Source organism: Anolis sagrei, chromosome 10 (assembly GCF_037176765.1).
Source record: "Anolis sagrei isolate rAnoSag1 chromosome 10, rAnoSag1.mat, whole genome shotgun sequence".
NCBI lineage: Eukaryota > Metazoa > Chordata > Lepidosauria > Squamata > Dactyloidae > Anolis > Anolis sagrei.
Genome location: NC_090030.1, coordinates 20,602,122 through 20,626,314, shown reverse-complemented (window position 1 = coordinate 20,626,314; position 24,193 = coordinate 20,602,122). Strand labels below are relative to the sequence as shown.

The window sequence follows — 24,193 nt, the reverse complement described above, 5'->3', positions numbered from 1 at the left end:
TGGGAGTCAGCTGCATTAAGATCACTACTGACCGAAAGGTCATGAATTTGAAGCCAGCCCGGGGGCAGAGTGAGCTCCCGACCAAAATTGTTTGGCTTGTTGTCGACCTTTGCAGCCTGAAAGACGTTGCATTTGTCAAGTAGGAAATTTAGATTCCACTTATGTGGGGAGGCTAACTTAACTAATTTACGAGGCCATAAAAATCTCCAGGAAAGTATGCAAAGAATGAGGAAAGTACTTCATCAGTGTCACAAATGGAAGGTGAAGCGACAGCTCCCCTGGTGGACAGAAGCTGTAATGTTAAATAGCCTCTGAGTGTCTGTCTATATATGTTACATGTCTATGGCATTGAATGTTTACCATGTATATGTACATTGTCATCCTCCCTGGGTCCCCTGTGAGGTGAGAAGGGCGGAATATAAATACTGTAAATAAATAAATAAATTTTGTAATCGGAGACAGAGTGTTCAGGTGCAAAGAAGATTAGTTCATTTAAGAAACCTTTATCTGGGGGTAAATTCAATAGAAATGCTTTCCTTTCAGTTTTGGGATCTGGAAAAGCCTTATATTGATTCATGGGAAAGAGTTGCCTCAGTTGGGTCAATGTTGGAATTTCATGACGGTCTTGCTTTCAAGAGTTCTTAGTTTCATGTACCAAGTTTTTTGTCAAGTTCCTGATTTGTGTATTGCATTTTTCATGCTGCCTTGTTTCATGGATTGTTGTTTCAATGGATCTGATTTTGCCTTGAAGCTTGTGGACTATCCTTTGTTTTGGGAACTTTAGTGTTTTTGCTAATTTTACTGCTTTGCCTATTTATATTCTTCAATAAACTGCTTGCTGATTTTACCAAGCTGGTGTGGTGTTTAATGTCAGAGGTGTTCCTGCTCTGGTGTATGACACATACCGTATATACTCGAGTATAAGCGGACCCGAATGTAAACTGAGACACCTAATTTTATCACAGGAACTGGGAAAACGTATTGACTAGAGTATAAGCCGAGGGTGAAAAATGCAGCAGCTACTGGTCAATTTCAAAATAAAAACAGATACTAATAAAATTACATTAATTGAGGCATCAGATTGTTAAATGTTTTTTAATACTTACATAACACTATAATTTAAGATAAGACTGTCCAACTCTGATTCTAAGCTTCTTCAATGTAAATGTGCTTATGTATCCTTCCAATAATAATAGAGTAACATAATAAATGTAATAATAATAATAATAATAATAGAGTAAAATAATGGAAATGTAATAATAACAGTAATAATAGAGTAAAATAATTGTAATAACAATAATAAATAGATTAAAATGATAAATGTAATAATAACAATAATAAATAGAGTAAAATTATACATGTAATAATAGCAACAATATTTATTTATTATTTTTATTTTATGTACAGTATTTATATTCCACCCTTCTCACCCGCAGGAGACTCAGGATGGATTACAATGTACATACATATACATGGCAAACATTCAATGCCATAGACACACAACATATATAGACAGACACTCAGAGGCTATTTAACATTCCAGCTTCTGGCCGCCAGGGGAGCTGTCGCTTCACCGTCCATTTGTGACACTGATGGAGTACTTCCTCATTCTTTGTTTGCTTGCTGGAGATTTTATGGCATCGTAAATTAGTTAAATTAACCTCCCCGCATAAGCGGTACCTAAATTTCCTACTTGACAGATGCAACTGTCTTACACGCTGCAAAGGTCAACAACAAGCTACACAATTTTGATCGGAAGCTCACTCCGACCCGGGCTGACTTCAAACTCATGACCTTTCGGTCAGTAATGATCTCAATGCAGCTGACTTCCAGCCAGCTGCGCCACAGTCCCGGTGCTTAATAATAATAAATAATAAGGTAAAATAAATAATAAATAATAAAGTAAAATAATAATGTAATAATAATAGGGTAAAATGATAAATGTAATAATAATAATAATAATAATAATAATAAATAGAGTAAAATAATACATGTAATAAAAAAATAATTAGAGTAAAATAATAAATAACCTTGACCAGAGTATAAGCCAAGAGGAACATTTTCAGCCTATAAAAAGGGCTGAAAAACTAGACATACTCAAGTATATACGGTACTTCTCTTTCTTTCATGGACCAAAAGTGATCAAAGTTTGGACTGGGATGTCCAGTGGAAGGGAGAGACTGCATGCCTTCTGCTGAAGGATCCCTGGGTTTCATGGTCTTGAAATGTCGGAGTGGGAGTCATGGAGGCTTGCCTTTGCTCCAGACAATGCTCCCACGGACAACGGAGAGCTCTGCCAGAAGCGTGCCTTGGCACAATGGTCGTGCGCAGAACAAAGTGTCCTTCAGCCATGGATCGCAGGCGGTGTCAAGGAAGGCGAGCCAAAGAGAATCAGGCAGGTGGAAAGGGCAGCCGTGTAGCTGCTTCTTCTGTTTTCTGTGCTCAGGAGGGGAACGAAATTTAAACCTTACAGGTGTCTGTCCAAATTGGAAATGAGTGCTGGGTCAGGTCTTGCAACCCGATTTTCAGCCTTGGAGGCCTGGCATTAGGGGAAATCCCTGGCGATGGGGTGGCATGGCAAAAGTCAACAGAGAGAGATCCATCAATTCACGAAAAATATTTTTATTTCCTTGCATTCCATACTGGTTCTTACTTGACTTCCTCTGCCACTTCCTTGCATTTAAAACAAAACAAAAGGCAGGTTGCTGTGAGTTTTACAGGCAGTATGGCCATGATCCAGAAGCATTCTCTCCTGACGTTTCACCCACATCTATAGCAAGCATCCTCAGAGGTTGTGAGATCTGTTGGAAACTAGACAACTGGGGTTTATATATCTGTGGAATAATGCCCAGGGTGGGAGGAAGAACTCTTGTCTGTTGGAGGCAAGTATGAATGTTGCAATTGATCACCTTGATTAGCATTGCATAGCATTGCAGCTTCAAGATTTGGCTGCTTCCTGCCTGGGGGAATCCTTTGTTGGGAGGTGATTAGCTGACTGATTGTTTCTTGTCTGGAATTCCCCTGTTTTTGAGTGTTGTTCTTTCTTTACTGTCCTGAAGTCAGGTGTTTGGCTCATTTCCTTCCCGCCTGAGCTTTGCTTGTTTACTCCAGAGGCTGGAGACATGTTAGACCACACCTGGAAATTTGTGTCCAATTCTGGGCACCACAATTGAAGAGAGATATTGACAAGCTGGAATGTGTCCAGAGGAGGGCGACTAAAATGATCAAGGGTCTGGAGAACAAGCCCTATGAGGAGCGGCTTAAGGAGCTGGGCATGTTTAGCCTGAAGAAGAGAAGGCTAAGAGGAGATATGATAGCCATGTATAAATATGTGAGAGGAAGCCACAGGGAGGAGAGAGTGAACTTGTTTTCTGCTTCCCTGGAAACTAGGACATGGAATAATGGCTTCAAACGACAAGAAAGGAGATTCCATCTGAACATGAGGAAGAACTTCCTGACTGTGAGAGCTGTTCAGCAGTGGAACTCTCTGCCCTGGAGTGTGGTGGAGGCTCCTTCTTTGGAAACTTTTGAACAGAGGCTGGATGGCCATCTGTCGGGGGTGCTTTGAATGCAATATTCCTGCTTCTTGGCAGGGGGTTGGACTGGATGGCCCATGAGGTCTCTTCCAACTCTATGATTCTATGATTCTGTCTCAATCCTTGCTGAAATGCTCTCATTCCTGGAGAATTATAGAGCAGCCTTAACCTCCCAATGTGCTGTGGTCTGTGTTATGTGGCAGGCATGGAGCCACCCCTGCTGTTTTCCTCTGTGGGATCATCATCATAGGCTATGACTCGTGGCCGAGTATGATTCACCTCTATGGGGAGTGGATGAGGGACTAAACGAAGGAACATTTCCTTCTTGCATGGGATGCCTTTTTGAGAATTATACAGTATGAGGTGCATGGCACTGAGCACGGGTGGCACATGGCACGTTCATAATAAGTGTGTTTTCGGAACACAATTGGAAAATCAACAGTGAAGCTAAAGCAGTGTTTGTCAACCTTCCTAATGCTGTGACCCCTTAATACAGTTCCTCATGTTGTGATGACCCCCAACTATACAATTATTTTCATTGCTACTTCATAACTAATTTTGCTACTGTTATGAATCGTAATGTAAACATCTGATGTGCAGGATGTATTTTCATTCACTGGACCAAATTTGGCACAAATACCTGATATGCCCAAATTGGTGGAGTTGGGGGAAGGGTTGATTTTGCCATTTGGGAGTTGTAGTTGCTGGGATTGATAGTTAACCCACAATCAAAGAGCATTCTGAACCCCACCAACGATGGAATTGAATCAAACTTGGCAGACAGAACTCCCATGGTCAACAGAATATACTGGAAGGGTTTGGTGGGCATTGATCTTGAGTTTGGGAATTGTAGTTCACCTACATCCAGAGAGCACTGTGGACTCAAAGAATAAGAATTATAAAAATCTAAGAAAAAAAAGGATTATAACCAAAGAAGAGACATAACCAAGAAGATGGAATGGAAGTCAATTTTATTTTATTACGTGTTTTTCTTATCCTGTTATGGTTTTTTTTTCTTTTTTCTCTTTTTCTTTCTCCTCTCTCCTTTTTCCCACTTTCCTATTATAGTATTGTTCTCACGCTTTCGATGTTATACATCACATTATTCAAATACTTTTAATAAAAATTTAAAAATGTATAATGGATCTGGACCAAACTTGACACAAATACTCAATATGCCCAAATGTGAACATTGGAGGAGTTTGGGGGAAATAGACCTTGACATTTGGGAGTTGTAATTTCTGGGATTTATAGTTCACCTACAATCAGAGAGCATTCTGTACCCCACCAATGATAGAATTGGGCCAAATTTCCCACACTCAACCCCCATGACCAACAGAAAATACTGTGTTTTCTGATAGTCTGTGGTGACCATTCTGACACCCCTTCGCAACCTACCCCTCAAGGAGTCCCAAACTCCAGGTTGAGAAATCTTGCGCTAAAGTGCCTGCAACATCCAGAATTGTGGGCCAGATTCCAGCATGGAGTGATGTCACTTTAGGGAAGAAATGAGGTTCCTGGAGTTGGAGGAGGCGGAGGCTGTTGCCGTTCTTCAGTGGCCAAGTCATCATCCGGTGACATAGAAGCCAGTGTGAATCAGTCTCGTTTTTTAAGACGAACCGCTTTACTGCTTTCTGGAATCTGGCTCAGCCACTTCCTTCAAGTCCAGTGGAGGAAGGGAGAGAGTGACGCCTGGCGGCCATGGAAGAAACAGAGCCACATCCAAGGGTTCTGACAGCAACCTGCGGTCGGAGTCTCTTTGACCCCTCTGCCCTCGAAAGGCAGTGCCACCAAAAGGCTCCTTTCTCTGGAAGGGACTGATTATTGTCTTGGGCACTATGGAATGGCACAGGTAACCTATGGAAACCCGTACTTACTTACTTAGACGATCCCTTGTAGTCCAAGGATGATGGTTCTCCAAGTGTACTGCCTTGGCAGTGGATACGTAGATGTCTATGGAACCCTATTGTTGATCCGCATGTTCTTCCGCTGTGTGAACATCGGTTTCCAGGTGGGAGGCGGTTCCGGTCAGGGTTGGCTTGATGCGCCTTCCTCTTGGGACGTTTATCCCTTTCACCCTCCATTCGTGCCTCTTGGAATTCCACAGCACTGCTGGTCACAGCTGACCTCCAGTTAGAGCGCTCAAGGGCCAGGTCTTCCCAATTTTGGTATCTATGCCACAGATTTAAAGGTTGGCTTTAAGCCCATCTTTAAACCTCTTTTCCTCTCCACCAACATTTTGTATACCTTTCTTGAGTTGGGAATGTAGTAACCACTTGGGGAGACAGTGATCGGGCATGGGAGTGACCAATTATTGTCCTAGACCAGGGGTCCTCAAACTTTTTAAACAGAGGGCCAGGTCACAGTCCCTCAAAGTGTTGGAGGGCTGGATTATAATTTGAAAAAACAAACAAACAGGAATGAATTCCTATGCACACTGCACATATCTTCTTTGTAATGCAAAAACACTTAAAAACACTACAATAATTAAAATGAAGAACAATTTTAAAAATATAAATTAATATTTCAATGGGAAGTGTGGGCCTGCTTTTGGCTGATGAGATGGGATTGTTGTTGTTGTGCGCTTTCAAGTCAATACAGACTTAGGTTGACCCTAAGCAAGGGCCGGGTAAATGACCTTGGAGGGCCACATTCGGCCCCTGGGCCTTAGTTTGAGGACCCCTGCCCTAGACACTATGAAATGGCACATGTAGCCAGTGGAAACCTGCGACTTCTTTTTGAAGTGGTTGCCTCTTTGTATGTGTTTAGGGTCACTTAGTTACTTTCTTTGGGGAAGTGAGCCAGATGAGGGTTCGCTCACTGAATTGCGCAAACATGGAACAATGCATCTTCAAAATATAATGAAGCAAGTGGCTCTTTCCACGCTGCAGATCCAACTCCTACAGCCAAGGCCTTTTGCGTCTGCCTTGTTGTCATTGTGACCGCAGGAATGCGGCCTGTTCCTCAGCCTTGGAAGCATGCAGTGGTCATCCGGCTCCGGACTGGTTTTAACTCCAGCCTTGGGACCCACCTGTTGTGACCAGAATGGCCTTGCCAAAGCTGAGCATTATGTCCAGCTACAATGGCACTGCTGAGTCAATGGGAATTTAGCAAATCAGCAATTGATGTCATTGATCTGGTTCTAGTGGGCTCACATGTTCCTTTCTGACTTAGGTCAGTCCCAGCAAGATGCATTCATAGGGAGCGGCCATTGCCTTTTTATGAGGCTGAGAGAGTGTGACTTGCCCTGGGAGTGTGTGTGTGCACTTACAGACTCTTGAGCATGATAGGCATTGTCACATTTTTGTGAGCCCAGAGAGAAACAGTTGCTGATCTGTTTTCCTCCTGATTTGGGACTTTTGCAGTTGCTTCAAATCCACTTTCCCCATTCTCTTAAGGCTTCCTGACTACAGAAAAATCCTGCCTGCTCCAGAGAAAGGCTTGCCAAGTTCCCATGTCTTATTCTTTGTGACCTCAATTAAACCTCTCCTGGTCTGTTTCAGTACTCCAGAGCTGTTTCCTGGTCTCTTGTCTGCCTTGTGTCCCACACCCTTTGAAAATCCTCCCATGGGGCCTTCTTCTCTGAGCTCATTTTAGCTGCTTGTCGGGGGGGGGGGGGGGGTGGTCCTTTTCTTGTTGTTGTTCATTCATTCAGTCGTTTCCGACTCTTTGTGACCTCATGGACCAGCCGATGCCAGAGCTCCCTGTTGGCCATCACCATCCCCAGCTCCTTCAAGGTCAATCCAGTCACCTCAAGGATCCTATCCAGCCATCTGGCCCCTCTTCCCTTTTCCTTCCATTTTCCCCAGCATCGTTGTCTTTCCTTTGCTGGAGGGTCCTTTTCTATGACCTGTTATTTCAAGATGCTAAGCAGTGACTCTTTAGCAAGCTCTCTTCCACCTTGGCTTTGATTTAAGTTGCTCTCATTCACAGAATTGTGAATAAACATGTGTATTTCTGTTGTAGATCAGTCACCAGAGAGTGATGGTTTAGAGAAGATTGCAAGCTTTCCTATAGATCAGTGTTTCTCAACCTTCCTAATGCCGTGACCCCTTAATACAGTCCCTCATGTTGTGGTGACCCCCAACCATAATATTGTTTTCATTGCTACTTCATAACAGTCATTTTACTACTGTTATAAATAATAATGTAAATATCTGATATTCAGGATGCATTTTCATTCACTGGACCAAACTGGGCACAAATACCCAATACACCCAAATGTGAATGCTAGTGGGGTGGGGGATTTATTTTATAATTTGGGAGTGGTAGTTGCTGGGATTTATAGTTCACTTATAATCAAAGAGCATTCTGAACTCCACCGGCGATGGATTTGAACCAAACTTTGCTCCCATGACCAATGGAAAACACTGGAAGGGTTTGGTGAGCATTGACCTTGAGTTTGGGAGATGTAGTTCACTTACATCCAGAGATCACTGTGGACTCATGCAATGGTGGATCTGGACCAAACTTGGCAGGAATACTCAATATGCCCAAATGTGAACACTGGTGGAGTCTGGGGAAAATAGATCTTGACATTTGGGAGTTGTAGTTGCTGGAATTTGTAGTTCATTACAATCAAAGAACATTCTGAACTCCACCAACGATAGAATTGGCTCCAACTTCCCACATGGAATCCTCATGACCATCAGAAAATACTGTGTTTTCTTATGGTCTTTGGCGACCCCTCTGACACCCCCTTACCACCCCCTCAGGGGTCCTGACCCCCAGGTTGAGAAACACTGCTATAGATGATTCAGGGAGGATTGTGAGGTTTCCTGTGGCACAAAGAGATGGGCTCTCAACTCTGGGAAATGATAGTTCTCTCTGTGAGAAAACTGGCTTAGAAAGTGCAGGACCTTAAGGGCATTCAGGGGATCCAGAAGTAGCAACAGCAGATAAGGAATCAAGTGAAGAGCTGAGTGATAAGGAGGGTTCCCATGTGAACCCACCTGCAACTATGGAGATCAACAAGTCTTCGTTTATAAGCTGAAAATAGATTGCATCGTTCAGAGAGATTACGTGGGAAAATTTGGAAAGAAATTCACGGGAAACAGAATGCTTTCATGGGTGTCTATTAAGCAACAAGTTGTTTACCTTAAGGTCAGTTAAGGCAACACTGTGTTAGAGTGAGAAGCTAAGCCTGAGTTCTCTTATTCCTGGTTTATTCAAGCTTTGTTTTTGGATTTAATATATCCTGGAAGTTTTCTATATTCTGGTTCATGTACTCCTGTTCAAGTCTTACTAGTTACATCTTCCTGATTGTAGAGTTAAGTTGTATCTGTGATTCCTGGCTGTTCCTGTGATACCTTTGCTGCCTTTGGAACTTTATGAGACATTTGGATTATTGTTTGATTCTCACCTTTTGCTAAACCTTTTTGGATTGTATATCTTCCTTTCTTATTCCTGATTTTTATATGATTCCTATACATTTTTTTAAAAAAATAGACTGTTTGCTTATATTTCTGAACTCTTGTGTGGTACAGTGGTCATAGGTGTTTTGCAGGCTTGGAGTGCAACAATCCACCCCTCCCCCAAAGCTTTCTGGGATTCTGAGATTAAGATCTTAAAACCAAATGGGAACAAAAGGGGCCGCTGTTTTTACGGATTTTAACTAAATTTAAAAAACTGTTTTATTCTGTTTTAATGAATGTATATTTGTGGATTTTAAATTGTATTGAAATGCTTTTGATGTAAGTTGCTTTGAGTCTCCTTGTGGGGAGAAAAAGTGGGATATAAATAAAAATAACAACAACAACCAAAACAACAACAACAAATCCGTAAATTCCCCTGGTGCCAAAGCCAAGAGACAGGCTTTCGTATTAAAGGGAGCCCTGATTGGCCCTGTCCTTCCTCAGCATTCATTTTGAAGGTCTAGGGTGACCATGCACATGTTGTTGCTGCTGCTTATTTCATTGTGTCTGGCCATATTTGCACACCAGCCATAGACCGTACCTGTTGTTGTTGTTGCCTGCTATAGCACTGCACTTAATTTCCCGGGCTCCCTAGAAATTTTGAGCTTGCACTAGCCTTGGCCCAGCCTTTTAAATTGCCTTGAATAGGCAGGATTACTTTTAATATATATGTGTTACTGTGGCAATTTTATGCTTATATTGTTTTGTTAATTTTATGTTTATATTGTTTACTCTGTATGTATGGATGATGTTACTTGGAAACCACTCTGAGTCCCCTTGGAGAGATAGAGCGGAAAATAAATAAAGTTTTGTTGTTGTTGCCTATGTTTTCCAGGTCTCTCCAGACGATGGAGAGCAAGGGCTTCCGCCGCGGGAGTTTCCAGAGCAGCACCAGCGATGAAGACCTGGTGGAGGTCGGTGGAGGGACGCTGGACTTCTCCATCGCGGATGATGTCCCTCCTTTGGACCGGGAGATGGCTGAAGGTAAGGTTGACAGAGCCGGACAGGGAGCCTTGTTTTGCCCCTTGCTTGCTGCAGGTGGAGCCCTTGTGCAGCCACTTGGCTTATTATCAGGCAAAAGGAGCTGATAACTCACCGAAGATCCAGAAAACCCATCCATAATCCACATGAAGTGAAAACATTGAAGTCAAGACAGTTCTGTCAGATATAAAGCAACTGAGCACAACACCTTGCCCTACGGCAGTGTTTCTCAACCTTCCTAGTGTCATAACCCCTTAATATAGTTCCACATGTTGTCCCTCAACCATGAAATTATTTTCGTTGCTACTTCGTAACTGTCATTTTGCTACTATTATGAATTGTAATGTAAATATCTGATATGTAGGATGTATTTTCATTCACTGGACCACATTTTGCGGAGCCCCCGGTGGCACAGTGGGTTACAACTCCCAAACTCAAAGTCAATGCCTACCAAACCCTTCCAGTATTTTCTGTTGGCCATGGGAGTTCTGTGTGTCAAGTTTAGTTCAATTCCATTGTTGGTGGGGTTCAGAATGCTCTTTGATTGTAGGTGAACTATAAATTCCAGCAACTACAACTCCCAAATGACAAAATCAATCCCCCATCCCAACCGCACCAGTATTCAAATTTGGACATACTGGGTAGTTGTGCCAAATTTGGCCCAGTGAATGAAAATACATTCTGCAGATCATTATTTACATGGCGATTCATAATGTTAGGGTTATGGTTGGGGGTTACCAAACATGAGGAAATGTATTAAGGGGTCACGGCATTAGGAAGGTTGAGAACCACTGCTCTACAGCGAGCCACCTCCTGCATTCGTCCCCAGGCTCACCTCCACTCCTCCTCTCCCCTTGGCTGCTGGGACCGCTTAAAGATTAACCTGGCCCATTGTTGCTTTCCTGTGGAGAAAACGACTTTGCTCCCTCCTCTCCTCTTTGGGGACTTTGCATTCCATTCCTTCCTTCCTTCCGAGGAGTTTCTCCAGGAGAGCCTTCCTGTCCCTGGGCCACTTCCACCTGCCTTCCCTGCCTTTGAGGAAGGGGCAGGTGGGGTTTGGGGGCCTCCGAATGGAGAATCCCGGCCCCTCCTCTGGCCCCAAAGCGGCTGCTGCTGCGAGTGGAGCGTCCTTCCCAGGTCTGTGAGCAGAAACCCTCCAACTCAGAACTGATTTGGATCCAGAGAGACTGATCTGAGCTTGGTCCAATCTTGAACTTGCTTTTCACTGCCTTTTCCAATTTGTGTGGGAGTTCACTTGCAAAGGCAGAGGAGGCTGTGCAAACCAGCGCATGGGAAGTAATAGTCTTCATTGCCTGCTTTTTCCCAGCCACCCTTTTGGAAGAGGCAGTGAAGAGGAGCTGGGAATGGTCTTATTTGTGCCAGAATGGCCTCCTAAACTTCAGGAGCAAACAGGACGATCTGCACCCTGAGGGGTCTAAGAAGGAAAAGGAGGCAAAGAGGGAGGAGGAGAAGCAACTGAACATAAGGATTGGTTTTAATAGGCAGAGCTTCCCAAAGGAGGCAAATGAGGTCAGAGCAGAGCTGGCCTCTCCGCAGGCAGAGGCCGTGGACCCTACTACGCCTGGAAACGTTTTCCAATGGGATGCTTCAGAATTGACTCTCCTTATATAGAAATTAAAATATATAGAATTCGGGGAGCAGCGTGAGCTTCCGCTGTTAGTCCCAGCTTCTGCCAACCTAGCAGTTCGAAAACATGCAAATGTGAGTAGATCAATAGGTACCGCTCCGGCAGGAAAGTAACAGCGCTCCATGCAGTCATGGCAGCCACATGACCTTGGAGGTGTTTACGGGCAATGCCGGCTCTTCGGCTTCGAAATGGAGATGAGCACCACACCCCAGAGTCGGACATGACTGGACTTAATGTCCGGGGAAAACCTTTACTTTTACTTTATATAGAAATGAGTTGCTGAATTTGCTGACCAAAAGGTTGGTAGTTTGAATCCGGAGAGTGGAGTGAGCTCCCATTGTAAGCCACAGCTTCTGCCAACCTAGCAGTTCGAAAACATGCAAATGTGAGTAGATCAATAGGTACTGCTTCTGCGGGAAGGTAACGGCACTCCATGCAGTCAAGCCGGCCACATGACCTTGGAGGCGTCTAAGGATAACACTGGCTCTTCAGCTTAGAAATGGAAATCAGCAGCATCCCCCAGAGTCAGACACAACTAGTCTTAATGTCAGGGGAAACCTTCACCTTTACTATATAAAGGTACAGGCCATTGTTATTGTGCCTGTGTTTACTGTAATTTTTACATTGTTATGTATTCTTATGTTTTATGTAACTATGATGTTATTGTTTATTGGTCGCGTTTTCGGTTTGTGTTTTGGTTTTTCTTTATTGTAATTGTTATTTGGGCTTGGCCTCATGTAAGACGCTTCGAGTCCCCATTGGGAAGATGGTGGCGGGGTATAAATAATAATAGTAATTATTATTATTATTATTATTTATATAGAAGTTTCCTGCCAAGGGGAAAGGGAGCATGAACTCTCCCATTGCGCCTTGCTTTTAGGGGCCTTCTGAGATGGCAAGTTAGTCCAGTCCTTGAGGGCCCCATTCAAGTGATGCCCCACTGAGACCACCACTGCTTTTCTTTCCCTTCCCTGCAGGTTTCTCTTCCTACAACGGAGGTGGCATGAACGGAGCCAGCAAGATGATGGATTTCCTAGAGGAGCCGGTTCCGGGTGTGGGGACCTACGAGGACTTCAACACCATCGACTGGGTGCGAGAAAAGTCCCGCGACCGAGACCGGCATCGAGAGGTAAGCTGCAGGGCAAGGCAGGCAGAGGCAGAAACATCCCAGTCTGAAGAACTGCGAACCGTCCCTGTGTTTAAGAAGCGTCGGGACCCCTGTTCTAGAGTAGCAGAAGACAAGCCTGCTCCCACTCCTTATGACATCCTTTCTGATATGTATTATCTATATATATATAAATGCTCTGTGCATATTGAGTACCTTAAAAACAAAAGAACCAATGAACGAAATCACACCAAATTTGGCAACAAAACATCTCACAACACAAGGAGTGACCATCACTCAAAAAATTATGATTTTGTCATTTGGGAGTTGTAGTTGCTGGGATTTATAGTTCACCTACAATCAAAGAGCATTCTGAACCCCACCAACAATAGAATTGGGTCAAACTTCCCACACCAAACCCCCATGACTAACAGAAAATACTGGAAGGGTTTGGTGGACATTGACCTTGAGTTTGGGAGTTGTAGTTCACCTACATCTAGAGAGCACAGTGGACTCAAACAATGATGGATCTGGACCAAACTTGACACAAGCACTCAATATGCCCAAGTATGAACATAGATGGAGTTTGGGGGAAATAGACCTTGACATTTGGGAGTTGCAGTCACTGGGATTCACAGTTCACCTACAATCAAAGAGATTTCTGAACCCCACGAACGACAGAATAGGGGCAAACTTCCCACACAGAACCCCCATGACCAACACAAAATACTTAAGGCCATTCAATCCAGCTCCCTTCACTTGGGCAAGAAAACGTAATCAAAGTCCTCCTGACAAAGAGATATAGATAGATGGATGGATGGATGGATGGATGGATGGATGGATGGATGGGTGGATGGATGGATAGCTATGATTAACACATGCAGAGATATAGTATCATAGATTTGAAAGGGACCCTTAAAGAAGGACAATGATATCTTGCATGTTCCAGGGTGGGCAAACCAGACAATCTCCACATCAACACTGACAAAGAAACAGCAAGAAATACTGTTTACCCACAAGCAGAAAGAAATTACATATATTAGAAACCAACACTTTCTCATTACTTTATTTTCCAGATCAACAGACTGGGCCACAGCAATGCCTGGCAGGGGACAGCTAGTTTAAAGGGGGATTCAGGATGGCTTACATTTGGCAGCAATTCGATGCCACTACATAACACAGCAACATAATAACAATTAAAACAATAAGTAAACATTCATTAAAACAGTAAAAACAGTATTAATAGCCATAACATCATTCCAGTCCATTACAATGCCATATGTAAACGTGTCTCTCCTTTCATGTCTCCTCTCAGCCTTCTCTTCTGAAGCTAAACAGACCCAACTCTTTAAGTTACTTTTCCTCAGAGGGATTAATGTCTTCTTTTAGTGGCCCTCTTCCTCTGAATCTCTTCCAGCTTAGAGTCAATATCCCACTTGAATTGCTTCCCCAGAACAGGACACCGGGCAATTCCAGGTGTCTAATTCTGGGTTTACATTTGCATGCCCAAAATGGACCATTTTCTAAAACTGGCTTCTTCTGTAGTTACCAAGTTTGCATGATCAATACAACCGTCCCATTTTTTCCAACTGAACCTGGTCAGCTTGACAAGAGCAGGTTCTTTGTTTTCCAAATGGTACATTTTGTGCCCAGAGCCAGATTTATACACTCCGCAGATATTGGCACTCCTTTGCCTTCAGCCACTTTGTGGTTGTGTGTCATCTCCTTGTGTGTGGATGCTGGCCAAGAACTCTGAACCCTATGAGCCTCCCTGCTTTCTTCTTCCTCCTGCACCCAGATTACCAGCAGAAGCAAGGAGTCCACCTGGGCCCTGATCCACAGCGTGAGCGACGCCTTCTCTGGGTGGCTGCTGATGCTGCTGATAGGACTCTCCGCAGGTGAGAAGGAAAAGAAGGGAAGGAGAGGGGAGGCCCCACTTGGGTGGGTCTGTTTGTGTGGGGTCAAGGAGGGGTCTTGCTTCTGGCTGCTGAGGGCACCCCTTTGTCAGCGCAGGGGCCTTGGCTGGCCTGATCGACATCTCTGCCCACTGGATGACCGACCTGAAGGAAGGCGTTTGTCTAAACCGCTTCTGGTACAACCATGAACATTGCTGCTGGAACTCCACCGAGGTCACCTTCCAGAACCGGGACAAGTGTCCTGAGTGGAGGACCTGGGCCCAGCTCCTGACTGGTCGAGAAGAAGGGGTGAGTGCGGACTCCGTTGGAGGTGGGAGGAGGAGGCATTCTAAGTGTGCGGCCTTCCCATAGGGTACTGCCCAACGGCCTGCAATGTCCGTCTGGCCAGAGCAGGGCTTTCTGCTCACCTTCGGGGAATGGGCGTGCCTTCCGGGGTAGTTATGTTGCATCCTCCAATCACAAGAACTGACGCTTCCCTTCTTTTCCCATTTAGGGAGCAGCAGCTTACATCCTCAACTACTTCATCTACGTCCTCTGGGCACTGCTCTTCTCTCTCCTGGCCGTGCTCCTTGTCCGGGGCTTTGCGCCTTATGCCTGTGGCTCGGGGATCCCAGAGGTGAGGCTGTAACAACAACAACAGCAACACTATATAACTCAATTTTTGTTCCTGAGTTATAAATGTCATTTCCTAATTGGCTCTATCATCAAAACATGGAAAAATTTGATTTAACTTCAAAAAACTTTGTTTTTGCAGTACATCTTGCTATAGCACATTTTGCTCTAGTTTTTCAATGGATCCCCAATAATAATAATAATAATAATAATAATAATAATAACAACAACAACAACAACAACAACAACAACAGTTGGGGTGATTCCACCATAAATATAGCAGAGTACCAGAAGTAAACTCTGGTTACATCCCGCCTAGACTACTGCAACGCTCTCTACGTGGGGTTGCCTTTGAAGACGGCTCGGAAGCTTCAACTAGTCCAACGTTCGGCAGCCATGATTCTAACAGGAGCGGGACGCAGGGAGCATACAACCCCCCCTGTTGCGCCAACTCCAATGGCTACCGATCTGCTACCGGGCTCAATTCAAAGTGCTGGCGTTGACCTTTAAAGCCCTAAACGGTTCCTGCCCAAGCTACCTTTCCGACCGCATCTCTGCCTATGAACCCACCGGACTTTGAGATCTTCCGGGGAGGCCCTGCTCTCGATCCCGCCAGCTTCACAAGCACGGCTGGCGGGGACGAGAGATAGGGCCTTCTCGGTGGTGGCTCCCCGGCTGTGGAACGCCCTTCCCACAGACATTAGGTTAGCACCATCCCTAATGATATTCCGCAAGAAAGTAAAGACCTGGTTATTTCAGCAGGCGTTCGAATAATTAGTGCAGTGACTGGTAATGACATAGGAATGGAACAATGGATGATGAATTTGGATCGTGTTTTTAGTGATGAGATGCTATTGATGGTTATTATAGTAAATTGTGTATTAATTGTGTATTGATTAGACTGTTAACTGTTTTTATATTGGTGTACCGAATTTTGTTGTTTTTTGTGTGTTGTGAACCGCTGTGAGTCGCCTTCGGGCTGAGAATAGCGGTATAGAAGTAAATAAATAAATAAATAAACTCTATAACCATCAGAAACTTGCATGTGATGAGCTGGAATAAGCTTCTATTCCTTAGGATGGCACAGGGTTGAACTTTAGGTTAAAAAATATTTATTGAAGTAAAAGAAATGCATTCTAGATAGAAATTGTCTTGGAGCTCACTAGTTTACCAAATCTCATCTTCTAAAGAAGTAAAAGGGTAAAAAGTCAAAAATCGAAGCAGCTACATTTTGCCTAAAGAGAGAGAGGTAAAATGTGTCCTCACTGAAAGGAAGAAAAGGCAGAAGAGACAATGGAGGTTGGCCACATGACCAGCCCAGGGCAATAAAAATGCCTTTAAAAAGGAAGTTCCCTCACAGAGATTCTGTTACTACATCTTCAAAGGGGGAGGAGACTGACAAAGAGGAGTAGGAAAGAAAAAGTCCTTTTTTGTAAACATGCATAGGAATGGGCGGGGGAGGACTCTCTCAGCCTAATCATAGGATTTAAAAATAGAACTGCAAAGACTCTGGCACAAGCCAGTAAAGGTGATCCCAGTGGTGATCAGCATATTGTGTGCAGTGCCTAAAGACCTTGACCAGCACTTAAAAACAATCAACACAGACAAAATCACCATCTGTCGGCTACAAAAGGCCACCCTACTTGGATCTGCACATATTATTCGCTGATACATCACAATCCTAGACTCTTGGGAAGTGTTCGTCGTGTGATCAAATACAAAAGCCAACATCGTGATCTTGTTTTCTGTGTACTAATCTGGTTGTGTATCAAATAATAATTTTATTGCTTTCCCACCTATCCTTGTAGTGTGTTCAGCCTAATTAAAACACATAAATATTGTAAAAATTCTATAAATACACATATTAAAATGTATTTCTATAAAAGATACATATTAAAACGTGTTTATACAAAATACATATTAAAATACACAGAACAGAGATTAAACACAAGACATGAGAAACCTGCTTGCAGGGCCTCCCTTCCCACTCTCTGCTTGCACCCGATTCCTTCCTTGACTTCCTTTCTCCTTCCACTTCTTTCAGATCAAGACCATCTTGAGTGGCTTCATTATCCGGGGCTACCTGGGCAAGTGGACGCTGGTCATCAAGACGGTCACGCTGGTGCTGGCTGTCTCCTCAGGGCTGAGCCTGGGTAAGGAGGGGCCCCTGGTCCACGTGGCCTGCTGCTGCGGGAACATCCTCTGCCACCTCTTCACCAAGTACCGCAAGAACGAGGCCAAGCGCCGAGAGGTGAGCCCCGTCACCAGCTCTGGTTGCTCCCCCTCCGAACGGAGGTGCCTTTTGCCATCCTTGCGATGCAGGTTCAAAGCGTTAGTATTGGGGAATCTGAGCTGTTAGGCTCAAAATAACCTCGGTTGGAGTGATTCCACCACGAATATAGCAGGGTACCAGAAGTAAACTTCATAACCAGCAGAAACTTATGTGTTGTGAAACTGGGGCAAGCTTCAATTCTTAGGATGGCACAGGATTGCAGTCAGAACTTTAGGTTCAAAAATATTTACCAAAGTAAAAGAAATACATTCTTGATAGAAAAGGTCTTGGAGATAACTAGCTCACTAAATCGCATCTTCTAAAAGGGTAAAGAGTCCATGCAGCTACATTTTGCCTAGAGAGAGGCAAAATGTGCGTCCTCATTGGCGGAAAGAAAAGCAGAAGACACAGGGAAAATGGCAAATGGCTACATGGCCAGCCCAGGGCAATAAAAATACCTTTGAAAAGGAAGTTCCCTCACAGAATTCCAGTGCTACTTCATCAATGGGTATATAGTCCATGTAGCTACGTTTTGCCAAGACTAGAGAGAGGCAAAAAAGAGGCATCCTCATAGGTAGAAAGAAAAGCAGAAGAGACTGGAAAATGGTGTAGACTGGATGGTCAACCCAGGGCAATAAAACTTAAGAGGAAGTTCCCTCACAGAAGTCCAATGTTACATCATCAAATGGGGAGAAGACTGTGGCAAGGAGGAAGAGTAAAGTCAAACCTCTTTTGAGAAAACATGCATAGGAATGTGAGGGGAGAAATCCCTCAGCCTCATCCTTTCTCTAGTCTAGCTACTCATTGAGGGCTGGAAACTTGATGACACAAGACACTTGCGTGGTCCAGGGATGAAACCCAACAGCTAGGACCCATTTGCACTTGGCCCTCCCTGCTTTGACCCCCAGGTAACCCCTCCCCTTCTCCTTCCAGGTCTTATCAGCAGCAGCTGCGGCAGGGGTCTCTGTGGCCTTTGGGGCCCCCATCGGAGGGGTCCTCTTCAGCCTGGAAGAGGTAAGTATTGTCCACTCGGCTGGGACCCTGCTTTGTCAAGATGCATAGCCTTCATTGGGGCTGCTTCTTGGAGCAATGTTATGGAGCAGTAGACTCTGGTAGACTCTCGGTTAGCTGGCCCTGATTGATTCTTGGCTGGCCATTGAAATCCACAAGCATGCGGACAATTTCAACAGAAAGGAGGGAACCATGAAAATGAACTAAATCTGGCTACCAGTATTAAAATAAAGAGCAGCACTCGAAAACAGGGGAAATCCAGTCAATAATCAATCAGGGCCACCTAACGCCAACAAAAGATTTCATCAAGCAGGAAGCAGCCAAGCCTTGAAGCTGCAAGGCTTCACATTTCACATTCACACTTTCATCAAACAGACAAAGAGTTCTTTCTCCCACCCTGGACATTCCACAGATATATAAACCTCACTTGTCTAGTTTCCAACAGACCTCACAACCTCTGAGGATGTCTGCCATAGCTGCAGGCAAAACATCAGGAGAGAATGCTTCTGGAACATGGCCATACAGCCCGGAAAACTCACAGCAACCGAGTGCTTCTGGCCATGAAAGCCTTCGATGAGACACAGAAAATAGCACTTTCGAACCAGGAGCAGAAAATCTTTCAAATTTTGTTACATAATAATAATAATAATAATAATAATAATAATAATAATAATAATGCATCACACAGTCCTAGATGCTTGGGAAGTGTTCGACTTGTGATTTTGTGATATGAAATCCAGCATATAGATCTCATTTGCTGTGACATACTGTGTTTTTGTGTCAGTAAAATAATAATAATAACAACAACAACAACAACAACAACAACAACAATAGCAAAAAGCCGCCTGACTTTGGATCTGCACACATCATTCAAAAATACATCACACAGTCCTAGACGCTTGGGAAGTGTTCGACTTGTGATTTTGTGATATGAAATCCAGCATATAGATCTCATTTGCTGTGACATACAGTGTTTTTGTGTCAGTAAAATAATAATAATAATAAAAACAACAACCATAATAATAATAGCAAAAAGCCACCTGACTTGGATCTGCACGCATCATTCAAAAATACATCACACAGTCCTAGACGCTTGGGAAGTGTTCGACTTGTGATTTTGTGATACAAAATCCAGCATATAGATCTTGTTTGCTGTGACATATTGTACTTTTGTGTCAATAATAATAATAATAAAATAAAATAATAATAATAATAATAATAATAATAATAATAATAATACTTTATTTCTAGACCGCCCTCTCTCCCCAAAGGGACTCAGGGTGGTTGAGTGTTATCCCGCGTTGTCCGATTTGGGTGCCTTGCGTGACGTGAGAGTGAGCCATGTCCCCATTCTTTCCTCCTCCTCCTCCTCCTCCCTCCCCAGGTGAGCTACTACTTCCCCCTGAAGACACTGTGGCGCTCCTTCTTTGCTGCCTTGGTGGCCGCCTTCACCCTGCGCTCCATCAACCCCTTCGGCAACAGCCGCCTGGTGCTCTTCTACGTGGAGTTCCACACGCCGTGGCACCTCCTGGAGCTGGTGCCCTTTGTGCTGCTGGGGATCTTCGGGGGCCTTTGGGGGGCCTTCTTCATCCGCAGCAACATCGCCTGGTGCCGCCGGCGCAAGACCACCCGCCTGGGCCGCTTTCCCGTGACGGAGGTGATGGCGGTCACGGCCCTGACGGCTCTGCTGGCCTTCCCCAACGAATACACACGCATGAGCACCAGTGAGCTCATCTCCGAGCTCTTCAATGACTGCAGCCTTCTGGATGCCTCCCAGCTCTGCGACTACAGCAACGACTACAACAGCACCAAAGGTGGCAACCTGCCCAACCGGGCCGCCGGCAGCGGAGTCCGCACTGCCATGTGGAAGCTAGCCCTGGCGCTGCTCCTGAAGGCCTTCATCACCATCTTCACCTTCGGCATGAAGGTCAGTTGGAGGCACACCAGAAGGGGAGGAACCTTGGGGCCCCACCATGGAGGAGGGGGTGGGCAATGGAGAAAGTGCTGGAATGATGAGGAAAGCGCCAGGAATTTTTGTAAAATTGGTCTTCTGCAACTGCGCCTCCTTTTTTTATCTTCTCCTTCCCTTTCCCCTTTCTCTTCCTCCTCCTCCTTCTCCCTTTTCCCCTTCTTTATCCTTCTCTTCTCCTACTCCTCTCCTCTCTCCTCCTTCTCCCCTTTTCCCTTCTTTCTCCTCCACTTCTCCTCCTCCTTCTCCCCCTTTCCCTTCTTTCTCCTCTTCTCCTCCTCCTCTCTCTCCTCCTTCTCCCCCTTTCCCTTCTTTCTCATCCACTTCTCCTCCTTCTCCCCCTTTCCCTTCTTTCTCCTCCACTTCTCCTCCTCCTCCTCTCCTTCTCTCTCCTTCTTCTCCCCCTTTCCCTTCTTTCTCCTCTACTTCTCCTCCTCCTTCTCTCTCCTTCTTCTCCCCCTTTCCCTTCTTTCTCCTACATTTCTCCTCCTCTCCTCTCTCCTTCTTCTCCTCCTTTCCCTTCTTTCTCCTCTTCTCCTCCTCCTCTTCTCCTTCTCCCCCTTTATCTTCTTTCTCCTCCTCTTCTCCTCCTCTCTCCTTCTTCTCCCCCTTTCCCTTCTTTCTTCTCCATTTTTCCTCCTCCTCTCCTCTCTCCTTCTTCTCCCCCTTTCCCTTCTTTCTCCTCCATTTTTCCTCCTCCTCTCCTCTCTCCTTCTTCTCCCCCTTTCCCTTCCTTCTCCTCCATTTTTCCTCCTCCTCTCCTCTCTCCTTCTTCTCCCTTTCCCTTCTTTCTCCTCCATTTTTCCTCCTCTCCTCTCTCCTTCTTCTCCCCCTTTCCCTTCTTTCTCCTACTCCTCTCCTCTCTCCTTCTTCTCCCCCTTTCCCTTCTTTCTCCTTCTCTTCTCCTCTCCTCTCTCCTTCTTCTCCCCCTTTCCGTTCTTTCTCCTCCTTTTCACCTCCTCCTCTCTCCTCCTTCTCCCCCTTTCCATTCTTTCTCCTCCTCTTCTCCTCCTCCTCTTTCTCCTCCTTCTTTCTCCTCTTTCTCCTCCTCCTCCTTCTCCTATTTCTTGTTTGTTTGTTTATTTATTTATTTACAGTATTTATATTCTGCCCTTCTCATCCCGAAAGGGACTCATGGCAGAACATATACATACACACATACATAGCAAATATTCAGTGCCATTTTCTGGACAGACGAACAGACAGAAGTTTTTTTGGCATTTCTACTTTAGTGTCTGGAGGTTATCCTTGATCCCGGCCATAGGGGAGAGCTGGCGCTTCATCCACTATGATGCCGGGTTATTTGATCGTATTTCCTCCTTGCACTTTGACCTCTGGCATTTTTATGGTGTCGTAAAATACATATAGTGTAACATGCACAGATATCTATAACAACAAATACAAAAACTGCAGACTGCAAATCACAATTTCTATATTACAGGAAATTCTTCATTAAACGTAACGTGGGAACATTAACACAATTAATTAGTAACTGTTTATAAATGAAAGATTGTTTATCAATATTTTGTCAACACAATGAAACTTAAGCTTCCAAAATAACAATTACTATATACCAGGATATTCTTCATAAGTACATGACGTCAGGAATAGTAACTCAAATATTGTTAAATGCAATATAATGAGATTACAGCTTCCAAAATAACAATTTCTATGTTGTAGACGGTTCTTCATCAATATATAATGTCAGGAACAAAACACAACAGGGTCTCCCAGGTTGAAATTGTTATTTTGGAAGCTGAAATCTCATTAATCATGTTAATGTTCCCACATTACGTTTAATGGAAGAATTTTCTGTAATATAGAAATTGTGATTTGCAATCTGCAGTTTTTGTATTTATTTGTTGTAAAATACATCCCTGCCTAGGTGGACTGTAAGCTAGGCTTAACAGTCGAGTGCTCAATCCGACTGAGGCTTCAAACCTGTCACCTTCCAGTTAGCAGTGATTTATTACAGCTGACGATTAACCAGCTGTGCTACAGCCCAGCCTACTCACTCTCCTAAGGCAACACTAGCTTTGGCCCACTAACTCTGACAGGCTTCGGCCTACTCACTCTCTTAAGGCAACACTAGCTTTGGCCCACTAACTCTGACAGGCTTCGGCCTACTCACTCTCCTAAGGCAACACTAGCTTTGGCCCACTAACTCTGACAGGCTTTGGCCTACTCACTCTCCTAAGGCAACACGAGCTTTGGCCCACTAACTCTGACAGGCTTCGGCCTACTCACTCTCCTAAGGCAACCCTAGCTTTGGCCCACTAACTCTGACAGGCTTCGGCCTACTCACTCTCCTAAGGCAACACGAGCTTTGGCCCGCTAACTCTGACAGGCTTCGGCCTACTCACTCTTCTAAGGCAACACGAGCTTTGGCCCACTAACTCTTACAGGCTTCGGCCTATTCACTCTTCTAAGGCAATATGAGCTTTGGCCCACTAACTCTGACAGGCTTCGGCCTACTCCCTCTCTTAAGGCAACACTAGCTTTGGCCCACTAACTCTGACAGGCTTCGGCCTACTCACTCTTCTAAGGCAACACGAGCTTTGGCCCACTAACTCTTACAGGCTTCGGCCTATTCACTCTTCTAAGGCAATACGAGCTTTGGCCCACTAACTCTGACAGGCTTCGGCCTACTCACTCTCCTAAGGCAACACTAGCTTTGGCCCACTAACTCTGACAGGCTTTGGCCTATTCACTCTTCTCATGGTGACACTTGCTTATTTAACCCTACCACTCCTTGACTCACATATCTAGTTCATTTAAAATATTTCTGTCATTTCTCCCCCTCATTTCCCTTCTTTCTCCTCCTCTTCTTCCTCCTCTCTCTTTCTCTCACTCCTCTTCCTTTCTCCAGTTCTTCTCTTTCTCCTTCTTCTCCTTGTTCTTATCATATATTTATTTGTATCCCACTTTTATCCCTGAGGTTGAGAAGCTTAGAACTGGAAGGGAACATAGAACCCCAAAGTAGGAAGAGACCCCAAAGTTCATCCAGTCCATCCCTTTCTGCCAAGCAGGAAATCACAATGAAAGCAACCTTGACAGATGGCCTTCCATCCTAATAAGAGCTATCTAGTTCAACTCCCTGGAGACCGCTATTACTAGGAGGGAGGGAGGGTTGATGTCTGAGGTCCTCCTCTGTTGTGCCTTTTGTGGATCTTTTGTGTTCTAGATGTGTGGTTTCCCTTCCAGGTGCCATCGGGGCTCTTCATTCCCAGCATGGCAGTGGGGGCCATTGCGGGGCGACTTCTGGGGGTCGGCGTGGAGCAGCTGGCCTACTTCCACCACGACTGGGTCATCTTCAAGGGCTGGTGCAGCCCTGGCGCCGACTGCATCACCCCCGGCCTCTATGCCATGGTCGGGGCGGCCGCCTGTCTAGGTAAATGCAGGACTTTTGGTGTGCGCGGATGTGTCTTGGCTCCCAGTGCTTCTCAAGAAATGACTTCATGTTTTGCAGTGCTTAAAGTAGAGAGTGTCTCTTTGGGAATTCAGAACAGGCAACACTGTGAAGCTGTGAGGATATCTAGTCCTGCTCCAGTTCATAGTCTAAGATTTTGGGAGTCTTGGTTATGGATTTTTCTGGATCTATGCTCATGTTGACTCTTGTTTACATGTAGCTTTTGGATTATATAGATTATTGCCTCTCTAGGTCCAGGGCTTCTTAAACTTTTCCACTCATGACACCTCTGTTTCCCGAGTTCACCTTGCCCTTAGCAC

At 44.7% G+C, this 24,193-nt stretch overlaps 1 protein-coding gene across 2 annotated transcripts in view; it reads left to right on the top strand.

The window, feature by feature from the left end:
* Positions 1-24,193, top strand: part of CLCN5 (chloride voltage-gated channel 5) — a 46,305-nt gene that overhangs the window by 15,515 nt on the left and 6,597 nt on the right. The window contains exons 2-10 of one of the 2 annotated variants that reach the window (XM_067471596.1): positions 9,786-9,934; positions 12,557-12,708; positions 14,483-14,582; positions 14,698-14,888; positions 15,094-15,216; positions 17,257-17,463; positions 18,418-18,498; positions 19,880-20,422; positions 23,669-23,855. In XM_067471596.1, coding sequence (XP_067327697.1) covers positions 9,799-9,934; positions 12,557-12,708; positions 14,483-14,582; positions 14,698-14,888; positions 15,094-15,216; positions 17,257-17,463; positions 18,418-18,498; positions 19,880-20,422; positions 23,669-23,855 — 1,720 coding nt within the window. In that variant the 5' untranslated portion in view covers positions 9,786-9,798. Of the gene's footprint in view, positions 1-9,785; positions 9,935-10,893; positions 11,069-12,556; positions 12,709-14,482; positions 14,583-14,697; positions 14,889-15,093; positions 15,217-17,256; positions 17,464-18,417; positions 18,499-19,879; positions 20,423-23,668; positions 23,856-24,193 lie in introns of those variants that run through there. The other variant, XM_067471597.1, reaches the window with a different exon arrangement.